This window comes from Lacerta agilis, chromosome 12 (assembly GCF_009819535.1).
Source record: "Lacerta agilis isolate rLacAgi1 chromosome 12, rLacAgi1.pri, whole genome shotgun sequence".
Classification (NCBI taxonomy): Eukaryota; Metazoa; Chordata; class Lepidosauria; order Squamata; family Lacertidae; genus Lacerta; species Lacerta agilis.
The window spans coordinates 24,918,379-24,931,308 of NC_046323.1; the positions used below are offsets into that span (position 1 = coordinate 24,918,379).

At 39.4% G+C, this 12,930-nt stretch overlaps 1 protein-coding gene across 1 annotated transcript in view; it reads right to left on the minus strand.

Annotated features, from left to right (window-relative positions):
- Window positions 1–12,930, minus strand: part of HDAC9 (histone deacetylase 9) — a 416,015-nt gene that overhangs the window by 183,635 nt on the left and 219,450 nt on the right. Inside the window, 3 exon segments of the mRNA XM_033164888.1 lie at window positions 1,145–1,362; window positions 2,904–3,114; window positions 4,278–4,400. Of these exon segments, the coding sequence (XP_033020779.1) occupies window positions 1,145–1,362; window positions 2,904–3,114; window positions 4,278–4,400 (552 nt within the window).

Sequence of the window (12,930 nt, forward strand, 5' to 3'; positions counted from 1 at the left end):
AATTTGGTTGGGAATTCTTAAGAGATTCCAAGAAATCAGCACCCATCGGGGGAAGTGTTCCTTAGCAAGATTGGTTCCCCTATACTTTTTATTTTTCATTATGTTTCCTTTCATGTGATTGCCAATCACATCCACTGCCATAATGAAGAGATTCTGTGCCCTAGAAATTTCTTAAATAACTTGCCTATGGGAACAGGCATAGCAGATGTTGAAATCGCTAAGTAGATGTATAAAATACCTGACAGAATAGTCTGTCACCACAGTAAGCTATGACATAGGCCAACTAAACATTGGCAGTTATATACATTCTTAGTCCCAACTAATGTTTATAATCGGTTTGTCTCTAAATAAAAATTTACTTCCAAAATTTCAGAACAAGATCTTATGCGACTAATTTGAAGCTGTTTGGTAGGAAATATTGAAAATTAAAACGGTTATTGTTTATGATTTTTTTAGTAAGATGAGATATGGATTATATCTTAATAAGATGAATGATCTTTCTGTCCATGCATGCATTCTCTTTCTCTCAGCATGCTTGAATGCCACTAGAAGTCTTCAATTAAACAAAGTTTCCCATTTTCTGGTTCAGATGAAACAATAAACTATATTTCATTGACAACCTCTACAGTGCATTCATGCAGGCAGTGGAAAAGTGGCAAAAAGGGGTTTGTGTTTGGAGGTAGTAGTCTTCATGTCTCAGTTTACTAAACTGTGATCCTCAAAACTGGCGTATAACCTTGAAAGTAAAAGCTGTTAGCTCTGCTCAGTTTGCAGTGAAAGCTTCATAATTTTATCTGCAATAACAGAATGAAAAGTTCAAATGTGAATGAGCAATGGCTATTTAGAAGTCTTGGTAACTTGAGCAATTTACAAAAAGCCTAACATTTACAAAGAGGTCATTAAAAGGAACAATTTGGCTATACAAAACAATACTTATTTCAATGACATAATGAAAAATAGCATGTACTTGCAGTTTGATGCAAGAGAACCTTCTCTGGGAATTGGTTTGGCAAACATTTTTTTATCAAACCACTTTTAATACAAGCAAACCTTACTGTAAAGGCTTTCTCTTTTTCTTCAATGACATGTACACTGCACAAGCACCGTATTCATTGTGTGTTAGGGTTTTGAATGAGATACTTACTTTGTTCATGTGGATCTGTTGCTGATACTGTTTTTGCTTTTCCAGAAATTGCTGATGCTGTTGCTGAATAACAAGTTGTGCCAAGGTGCTCTGAGGAAGCGGGGCGGATTGGGTCCGATTTAGTGGCCTGTGTCTAGGTAACTTATGTGCAACTCTTAAGCCAGGTGAGACTCTTTCTTTTGTTGCCAGTGGAGACTGAGGATGAAGAGGCACCCCTCCTGCAAGCCAATGACATTCCAATATTCAAATATCCCCATCAATAACATTGAGGAGTCTTCTTAAGATGCTCCATTGAGAAAAAAAAACATGAAGGAACATGCGGCTTGGAGAAGCTTAGGAACTCAAGTGTGGAGCCCTTGAATTATCACACTATAAGGGATGTTCTTCCATATGTCTTTTTAAAACAACAACAACAAAACAACAACAATCACAAATAAGAGTAAAAACTAATGAAGTGACAGCCATGCTTACATATTCTTAACCCATCCCACTATTAATATTTTTTAATCAGCAGATACAAACTAATGGGCTTTGTAAATCACGGGGCCAGAAAATAAAAGACCAGAACAGCTTTGACTTGAATGCAGAATAAAAATGGATAGATTTTTTTTTCTCCTTAGGGGAATGAGCAGTGAGGAAACAGAGGATGAATCAATAGCTAAGGAGGATCTGAGCACATGCAAAAATGGAGGTGTACCTAGTGTCCCTTACACAATACCATTGCTATGGGGGAGGGGCTAGCTAGATTTTTTTTGCCCTGGGTGAAGTTTCCAGAGGGGCGTCGTTGAGGCTTCCAGCCTGTTTGTGTAGGCAAATGTGCATGGGTGGGTGTGCCAAATTGGGTCTTTGACCCAGGTGAAATAAAGCCTAGTTTAGCCCCTGCCTTACGCCCTTGGCAAGCAGCTGTATCAGCACGCACCCACCCACCAGGAAATAATCACTTTACCACAATAGTCACATAAGAAATTACTATGTTTTGTGTGACCCAAGTACTCGAAGTGTCCGAAGGGAGGGTGAGGCAAGGTGGAAGTACAAAAAAAATACATGCACACGCCTTTGTACCATGATGTGAGAAGGATGGGAAGCTTCTCTCGCGTTTGATCTTGCCAGGATAGCGGCGGTGTGTTGCCACACACATATGCATAATACAGTGGTGCCCCGCTAGACGAATGCCTCGCTAGATGAAAAACTCGCTAGACGAATGGCATTCGCTAGCGGAAGGCAGCCCCGCAAGACGAAAAAGTCAATGGGGCTGCCTCGCAAGACGGGGGAAAAAAAATTCGTCGCGGAAACCTCCGCGCTCCATTGCCGCTTTGCTAGATGAAAAATTCGCTCTACGAAGACACTCGTAGAACGAATTAATTTCGTCTAGCGGGGCACCACTGTATTAGGGCTGATATATGTCTGGTATTTGTCCATTGGAAATAGTGTCTGCACAGAATTCCAAAATGTCTAGGGAAACCCAGCCGTAAAGCAAACCACACGTGATATTTGTGCCCCCCACCCTGGCGGGGCTGGTTTTGCCAATATGTCTCTGTGCAGAAGATTCCATCTCCAATCCCTGGCATTTCCAGTTAAAAAGACCAAGTAACCAGAGCTTTGGCTGAGACCCTGAAAGGATGCTGCAGGTTAGACTTGACAAAATTGGACTAGATAGACAAGTAGTCTGGCTTTGATATAAGGAGCTCCTTATATTCCTTTATAACATGTTCGTTCTCAAAAAGGAAGAATCTACCCATAAATAGTCACTGCTAATTACCTGGAGCCAGGAGTTTCTGCTGCCTCATTTGTTCCTTCAGTAATAAATGCTGGAGGAGAGCTTGGTGGCTACTGTTTGGCTTTCCTTCTAGGACAATTGGCTGAGGGGCAGAAGGTGAAGAGATGCTTCCTCTGTACTGTCCTGGCAAAACTACTCCTTGCCTGATTGTCTGGGTCTCACACTTCTGTTTTTCTTTGAATGGCGCTGATGCCTGCATCAATCAATGAAAATGATAGTTAAACAACAACAACAACAAAAAGTCCAGAGAATAAAGGCTGATGAACCAGTATCAAATTAGTTGAGAGTATCTCACTATTTCCACAGTCCAAACTAAGGCTGGAGGTCGGTTGAGACCCTGGTCTCCAGGAAACATCTAAGAAGTGATGTGCCTATGAGGCAGGGCATGATTTGGAACGCAGGTGGGTAAGGGTTGCTTAACCTTCCTTGCAAGCTGCCAATTCTCTTTTGTGTTCTTCTCTTATAACAGCCACTTACCTCCCAGGTGGACAACTATGTCTGAAAAGCTCAGCTTAGAGAAAAGCAGTGGGAGGAGAAACATGAAGGAGAACAAGGAGGCTTGTTGGTCTGTTGTGTTCTTGAAGATGTAGTTTGGAGTATAACATGGGAGTAGCCAACATGGTGGCTCCCAGATGTTGTTGGGCTACAACTCCCATCATCCTTGGCTGGAGTTGATGGGAGCTGGAATCCAAACACATCTGGAGGGGGCACCATGTTGAATATTCCAGGTGTGATAGAATGAAAACTTTGTATGGATTTTTAAAGAATGCATGAACAGCCTACATTTAAATGACAGACTTTTTATATAAAATACACATTTATCAATTTATCAATTTGCTATTTCTAGATTATGCATATGTGTGGGTGGGTGGGTGTATTTGGTGGTGTAAATAAATGTATAATCCAACTGGAAGTTGCATTCCAATCCATAAGCAAGTTCGGAAACATCACGTTGAGTTGGTCTGCTGAGAAAAAAAGTGAGCTTCTCTATCCCTTCTCACCACAGTGAGGAATACTTTCACCAGACAATCTGTGTGTCTGCCCAGTCTGCTGTCTAACTCTTGATGGATCCCTGTTCTTTCTTATGCTTCTTTGTCTTTAAACTGGATTTGGACCAGACAGTCCTTCAAACAGAAGAATGACCTTTCACAGCCCTTCAAAAAGAGGATTGCCATCTGTAAAGACAAAGGACCTCTCTATCTGGTACAAAATTTAACAGTAGCATTGCCTAGAACCAGCCCAACAATGTCTTGAAATAACATCCTGAGAGAACTTTATGCAATCTAAAAGAACTGATATACTTTGAGTGATCCATAGCCAAAGCCAATGAAAATACCCCCTAAATCGATTACTTACACTGAGTTGTGGTTGTACGGCTGGAAGTCCCAAAGTGATGTTGGGCAAAGAAGGGGATGTGTAGAGACTCAAAAGGTTCATTGATTCTTCACTGATGCAAATGCGTTGTGGTGGAACCAAATGCTGTGGGGTGGGGGGGTTAAAAAGAAAGAAGGTCACATGTTGACTAGCCAAGTTTCTTTCCACAATTGTGCCCTGGAAGCAAAAGGAAAGTATTTCTCCTTTGTGTTAGTCACATATCCTTTATAGTCATGCATAGTCAACTAACGTATCCTGCTAAAGCTCTAATAGTATCATTGCCTGCTTCTGGAGCAAGTGCCATAGTTTATCTGTACTTCATTTTATATGTCTTGAATCTTTCAGCTTCACTGGATGTCTGTGGATTCTAGCTAGTGAGGTTTATGCATTGGCCCTGCCCACTACTACAACGTGGCCCCTCGAAGATTAGCCACAAAGGAGAACAGTCCCTGAGCTGAAAAAGTCCCCTTTCCCTCTGCTTTAAAGTCACTGCAGCCCACCAGGAATCATACAAATGGCTCTCCAGTTTCTCCAGTACTCTGAATATTTCATTTATTTCAGAGTCTGCCGAGAACCAGAAAACTAACCTTTTTGTATTAAAAATGCCTTTCGCTGTTTATTAACCATTTCATAAAACGTATGGGTATGTGTGGCATTGTGAGAGATGATATCCTTGCATAGATAGTAGTTTAAAAAGGACAGCAGGGTCACCTTTGCCTTTTTCTTCTCTGAACACATTCTTCAACATGTGGTCTACTATCGTTTCTTAAATTACCTCTCTTTTTTCTTGTTGTTTAACTCCTGCCCCCCCCCCGACCCTTTGCACAATAAGAGCTACAAAAGGTCTTATTAGACTTCGGAACTCTGGCATGATATAGTCCTCAAGGGAACAACATCCTTGAAAAAGAATACCCTCTGTAACAGTATGACACAGTGACTGCTTTCTTCCCAAACAAAAAGCATATGGGACTCCAATAATAGACCACCTCCACGAGGGATCCTGTGCACCGAGGCTTTGACCAAAATAAATATAATAACTTGTCAAGCATGTTGTGGGGAGCTGTAGATTTTCCTCTGGACAAACCTGGGATATCAATTAACGTTGGGAAATGCCTTGGGTTAATACAATGCAACCTCAGACTGTCACTAAAGAGCTGGGCAGCGTGAAAACACAGGATGTTATTCCAAAACATAACCTTCCCCATACAGTTTGTTTGGAGACTAAACCTATCGCTGACATAATAACAGAATAGTCTATATATGTCATTCCTTTCCTGCCCCAGCATTGTAGTAAACTGAACGAGAATCACGCAAAAATAAAGATCTAATATTTTTGTTACACAAAGAGCTGCTTTTTACATTTTCCTGATGTCCTGTTAACCTGGAATTGCCCTGAAAGGATCCAACATCATTAAATGTTTTCAATCATGTTTGTGCGAATGTTAATATATATATATATATATATAGAGAGAGAGAGAGAGAGAGAGAGAGAGAGATATACTGTGAGATACTAGTTAAGGGCTCTGTATGGATGGTGAAAACTTCCAAGCTCCATTATGGCATCTACATATACTTGTTGCAACCAGTTAAGAAAAAAGTTGCTTGCTTTGGAGTTAACCTTGTGGAGAAACAAGGATGAATTAACATTGTAAAAAGGGTGGGATATAAGGATAGGTAGGTCTATCAATTTCATTTTCTCTCATTTTTCTAGTCTTAAGTTCCCCAGATTTCCCCGTAAATTTATTTATTTATATTTTTTAAAGTCTTCATGAAAATTAATCAGCATTTTAGTGTGAATTTCTCCTAAAATGCACATTTTTGCACACATTTTTGGATGTTATTTTCACCATTATATGCATCTGTATGCACACTTTACCCTAGCACATGTAAATTTTTGAGCATACGGTATTACTTGGCTGGAGAACTGCATTGCAAAATCTGGATATGTGTGGCTTTCAAAAGATGGCTGTTTCAGTTTCTTACTGTTTCGAAAGATGGAATTCTAGATGCTCACCCTTAAATGCAAGCTGAATCCATTTCTGCCCCACCCCTAGTGACAAATTCTTCTCTTATGCTTTAGAACATTGTTCACCTCTAAATTTTAAGCATACAGAATATGTAACATCTTCATAATGCTAACAATGAACAACTGAATATTAAAGGGTGCTTAAACCTATGTTTTAAAACGTGCCTATATCTTACTTGAAAATTTATGTACATGAGTTTTGGTTAAGACTTATTCTTTATTTGTAAATATATTTGTATACTGCCAAACCATAAAAATATATCAAAGTGGTCTGCAACATTAAAAAGATAAAAACCATACAATAAATGCACAAAAAGTTAAAAACAAGCATCAATAAACCATTGAGGAAGGATGAATAATAATTTTTAATTGGCGTTTGTTTCATTTCAGCCTGGTTCTTTCCCAATGCTCTTTCCTGTGCTCCTACACTGTCTAATAGGATCGAGGCTTCCCAAAGAATTACTCTTGTTGGTTTTGCCCAAGGACTGGTTCATTGGTAGATGCAATCTTCTCCAAACTGCAACTCCTGGACTATAGAGCATGAATGGGAAAGCCTTCCTTGCTGCAATGCACAGTATTACAGATGTTGGAGCAGCTGCATTGTCAGTAAGGAATTCATTTCCTTTAAAAGTAAGGAAGCTAGGATATAAATATAAGAAAGTAATGGAGTGAATTCTTCAAAGTATGGTGCCTTGGGTTCCACGATGGAAGAACAGTGGGATATGTTATGTCCAGAAATTAAATCAATTTAGGGTGTACAATAAACGACAGCACAGCAGATGCTCTAGTGAATCTTCATGAATCCAAATAAGAACTCTGGCCAAAGTTTTAACAAAAAAACATGCGTTTACTCTTAAGTAATTCCAAACGTATTATCAATTCTGTAAAGAATTACAGTCTTAAACAACAATAGTTTCATATGAAAGTTTTCTTTAAAGTCTTTTAGAGATGGCTGTCAGGGCTTCTCCAATGCGTGTCAGGTGTAAACCAGGGAGACCAGGACAGGGCCCCGTTTCGGCATGGATGCCTTCTTCAGCTTGTTTTTTATGGTAGAAGTATGTGAAAAATAAAAATGGTGTGTTTCTTTGATTCCTAAGAGGATATAGCGTCTTAGAAGTTTTGCTGTATTTTTCTCTGTTTTTTTCGGGCGTTTTCGGGAGGAAACGCCCGAAAAACACAAAAAAAAAAAAACAGAAAAAAAAACAAAAAAACAAAAAAAAAACAGAGAAAAATACAGCAAAACTTCTAAGACGCTATATCCTCTTAGGAATCAAAGAAACACACCATTTTTATTTTTCACATACTTCTACCATAAAAAACAAGCTGAAGAAGGCATCCATGCCGAAACGGGGCCCTGTCCTGGTCTCCCTGGTTTACACCTGACACGCATTGGAGAAGCCCTGACAGCCATCTCTAAAAGACTTTAAAGAAAACTTTCATATGAAACTATTGTTGTTTAAGACTGTAATTCTTTACAGAATTGATAATACGTTTGGAATTACTTATGAGTAAACGCATGTTTTTTTGTTAAAACTTTGGCCAGAGTTCTTATTTGGATTCATTACAATTTATTTGGCAATAAGAACTCCAACTTCTTTCACTAGTGAATCTTCATGCATCTGTAGACATCTCTGTCTAATGCAATTGCTTCTGTTTGTATCCTGACATTCTAGTCTAGTCTTACATAAAACAGAAACCCAAATTTGGAAGTATTGGGAACACAGAATCATATGGGTGAAAGTTATCCAAAACCAAGAGTAGAGGAAGCTTCTCCATTGCAGACAGATTTCCTTCAAGAAGTAGAGAGCAACAGGGACAGGGAGCAGAGCTAGCATCCCATCCTTACATTTTCATTCAATCTCCATAACACTCTCCCCATCTGCTGCTACTGTTCCTCTTAGCAGACTGTCTTCCTGTTAGTGTAGTGTGCAACGTTGTTTAGGGTTCTTCACTGACTTAAGAAATCTTAATTGATCAATTTTATCAGTTTTACTTAACTAACAGGTTAAATCGGCTCATGAAAAAAACCACAGGTGCTTTTTTTTTTTTTTTGAGGGGGGGAAGGCGGCAGGGCAGATTGAGCAATCATGCTTTGTTTTAGATGATGCAAATGTCCCGACAGCCACTTATCTCAGGGCTAAACTAGGCATGACACCAAGATTTTATTAGACGGTTGAAAACCTTCATGCTTACTTTTCGGCCCGTTTAAGAACGTGATTGCAATGAGGAATATATAAATGTGCTTTCAGAAAACATTTTTTTTTCCTTTTTAAAAAGGCTTCTAGATTGTATGGCAGGACATTTAAGAGCAAATTGCTACTTCAATGGTTACAGCAGAGTGGTTTTAAATGAGACAAAGGTGCTTGGCAGCAGGAAAGGGCCCTAGCAAGGAGGGATCATTTACATTCCTGACTCATGTTCATACTGGTAGAGGATTCTCCTGTCACAGCATCATGCTGTTCCCCCACCATTACTTGCTGCCATGAAAGCCAATTGAAAAAAACACGTAAGTGTAATAGGCTGTATGATAACAAACTGCAAAGTTATTTACTAGAAACTACTTCTCAAAAATTAGATATGGCTTTTCATAGTGTCAAAATCAACATTGTGATTGTCACTCTTCTAAGGAATACATCAGACAGAAAAATACAAGAGAAGATGAAGAAATTAGAAATGAATGTATTACGGCACTGACAAAATAGGATTTGTATTTTGTACATACTGGACTTGGTTGTCAACTGAATAAGCTACATTTTAATATATGATGTCACGATGTTGATTTTGACACTATGAGAAGCTGTATCTAATTTTTGAGAAGTAGTTTCTAGTAAATAACTTTGCAATTGTTATCATACAGCCTATTACGTTTATGTTTTTTTTCCCAATTGGATTTGCGTAATATAGGCATTCTGGTGGTTTTGCCATGAAAACCAAGGCTGTACACACCCACTCAGATGTGAAAGTGATGCTCTGTGCAGAATGTCCCAATATTATACAACAACAAGAACATGAGTTGGGCTGGATAGTGAGGTGGGGAGGACTCAATAGCATGGTGGTGTCTTTTTTAAATTATAAATAAACCACTTAAACCTATTGTTGGAAATGTTTCTTCTGTGTCTGATGAAGAATTGATTTGATAGCTAACCTTTGTGAGCCAGCAGCCAGTGTACAACTTGAACATTCTTCATTGTTTGGTTACTCTTAAATAATCAAAAGAGCCCCAGCTGAAATCAATCATACTGTCCCTTGGAAAAATGTTTCAGCCCACAGGACCACAACACTAACCATCAAGTAATTAGATAGTGGGAATGGTACAGAGTTACCACAACAATTTCAAATGTGGTTGTGCGTAAAGAAACTGGGAACATGAGAGCACCAAAACCATCCCCACTGTCTGCTATCCTCACACACATTTGCCCTATTTCCATCTCACTGAAATTGCACTGAAGCCGATAACATCACCTGAGAGTTTCTCAGTAATAAATTATTGTTTGAGAACTGAAGTGTCTATGGTTAAAAATGCTCAGATGTATGCTAACTATGCTGTTAACATTACTGGACTACTTTTCAAGTCATATTGTGCAGTTTGATCTTATTTCTAGCACAACAAACTGCTGCTGCTGCTGCTGATCTAAATGTGCTGGCGGCTTTTTTAGTTATTTCTCATGGCAATGTATAGCTTTGAAACAACCAAGCGTGAAAATGACACTTAAAAAAACAGTACTGTGTAATACAAAGCAATGGCAAAGGAGGAGTGGTTTTGTAAGTGTCATATGACAGCATCATTTTTAGAAGCCTATTCTAAGCCCATCATATATAGGATTTTAACAGGTTACATAAAACTTGTGCAGGGCTGGCCAATGTGATACCCTCCAGATGCTGTTGGGAGTCCAACTTGCATCAAACCCAGCCGGCACTATGGTCAATGCTCAGGAATGCTGGAGACTGTACTCCAGCAACATTGTGGTGGTGGTGGGGCAGCATGTTGACTCCTTCTGACCTAGTGAGAATGCTGATGAGGGAGTCCCCTAATTCTGACAGCATTATGGAAAGGCCCTACTCCAGATGCAGCCACTGTGGTACCTTCCAGATGTTGTGGATTATAACTATCACCCCTGAGCATTGACCAGGCTGATTGAAGATGATGGGAGTTGTCCAGAATATCTGGAAGTCACTATGCTGGCTTCCCTTGCTCTACTCCCCTCTTCTGCTCAAAATGCTAGATCACTGAGCAGAGTTTCCCCTGAAGACCTTAGTGTCCAAGATGGTTCATGTGACACCGTTGCATTATTTTATTGCCTGATGCAAACTTTGTGAGCTGACAACACCAAAGTATGGATTATCCACCCTGTTTTGAAACTCTATGCAGTCTGAACTTCCTGGAATCCTGCACAGAGGATTATGAGTCAAACCCCCACATGTTTGCTATCAATGTAGTCTTTTAGGGAACGGGGTTGTTCTGGGCCAAAGAAAAGCTACTTATCAGTGTGAAGAGGTCACACGCCTGCCCCTTGGATCAGAGTTCACACACACAATTAATTCATTATTAGGGAAAGTCACTGTTGGAGATTGAACTGGGCTTTCCAGTCTTCAGGGGTTACTGTCCTGGCAGTGACCTGAAGAAATTATCCCATTAGCCTTATATCTGACAAATTACTTTCCCTTATGTTCTTTTTTTTAAATCAGAAGATCCACACATAGTTTCTACGCAATTAATAGGATTAATGCAATGCAATGCAGTACCATGTAATTACGTGCTGATGTCATAATAAATGTGTTAAGTCTTTAAGGTGCCCAGATTTTGATGCAAGTTTGAAGCTGCAGATGGCAATCATTTCCTGCATGTTCAGTATTATCGATTAAAGATATTATGGATGTTTAAAATCTCATGTAGTTATGCTATATTAATAGTGCAATCCTATAACACTTATTTTGAAGTAAACCTGCTGATCTGGGTAAGATTGGCTTCTGAGTAAACCTGCAAACTCTATGCACATGGATAGGTGCAAAAAGTATTCTGAATGCTGCATGTAAGAAGATCAGAAGGAAGGTATATCAGTCAAGGCAACAGGCATACTATAAATAATATATGATACACATAATAGCTGCTTTTCCTGTTAGTAATAAATTAATATTAAAAAGTAGTAGTGGTAGCAGCAGCAACAGAAGTAATAACAACAACAGAAGCTATAACATGCTATGGCATCAAGCAGGCGTTTTCTAAGTGAAAATGTCAAGGTATGTCTGCCTATTATCAAGTCTGTGATGACCAATCTTTGAGAGCTAGGAACCCACATTTTCTCATAATGAAATATTCCTCTTTCTAGTAATTCTCTAAGAAGGTGTGAAGCTCTGTGTATATATTTAAGACACCCACTCTTTTGTGTGGTGCTCACACCTATTAAAACCTATTAACCAACCTCTCATGCTCATATATGGGGTGATAAAAAGCATGGGACTTTGAGAAAAGCGGTGAAGAGCTAGGGGAAAAACTGGGGGATAGAGCAAAACCTTCCTTTGAATTGTTGGTTTTAATGGAATTAAGCCAATATGGTACTACATATGGTTCTCAGAAGATTTAAGGACTGAAGTCTTCGTACTTGCTGTTCTCCCCCAAACCTCGATTTGTTTCGTTATCTCAGCCTTCCCCAACCTGGTGTTTTGAACTACAGTTCCCACCAGCCCCAGTCACCACAGCCTGGGGTGATAGAAGCTGTAATCCAAAATATCTGGAGGGTACCAGGTTGGGGAAGGTTGTGTCACCTACTTGCCTCAGTACATCTATGGTAAGGAGAAGTGTGAAGATTTTAGTGGAAGAGGCATCTATTCAAGCTATTGCTATGGTTGCTATTTTACAATAAACAAAGCTATGTATCTCTCTACAAAGAGATTACGGAACTGGGTACAACTGGAGGGGAAGAAGGGATCTAGTAAGCAGCTGATGCTGTCAGACATGAGAACAGCAATTTAACACACTTTTCTATTACAATTAACTAATTAATTAATATACTGATGGCATGCCAAAATGGCTTCTAAGCAGCTGACAAGCATAAAATCAATTATAAGATATCCACACATAATTAAAATACACAATAAAGGAGTCCCATCATAGCATTAAACGCATCCAGAATTAAAATATTCAGCAAAGCAAATCATTGGTGCTAGGTTAAGACCTTGTTTGTCTGCTTAACAGGGTAATCCTAACGAGGGGACATAGAAGAACAACATCTACTGCTATATCCCAAGTGCTGTTGGCTAATGCAGAAGGTGGGATTGCTTTGGGTTTTGTCTTTGATATGCCACTTTGGGGGAAAGCCACCAACATCTTATGTAGGGGTTATATTACTACTACCCACTATGATGAAGTTGGGGCATCTGCTGCAGCCCCCCCACGCTCCGCAGGGTGGGTGGGTGAAGTTTGGGCTATCAATATTTGAAATAAATGAACAAAGCAAGTATTGTGAACTTATTTGAAGGCTGCAGGTATTTACATAAAAAACTGCATGCAAGAAAAATTATCGTGTCTTGGGGGAAAGTATGCTTTAACTCTATTTTAAAGGGTACACATTTGAACATCTAAGTAAGTAAAAGAGAAACTTTCTCACCACC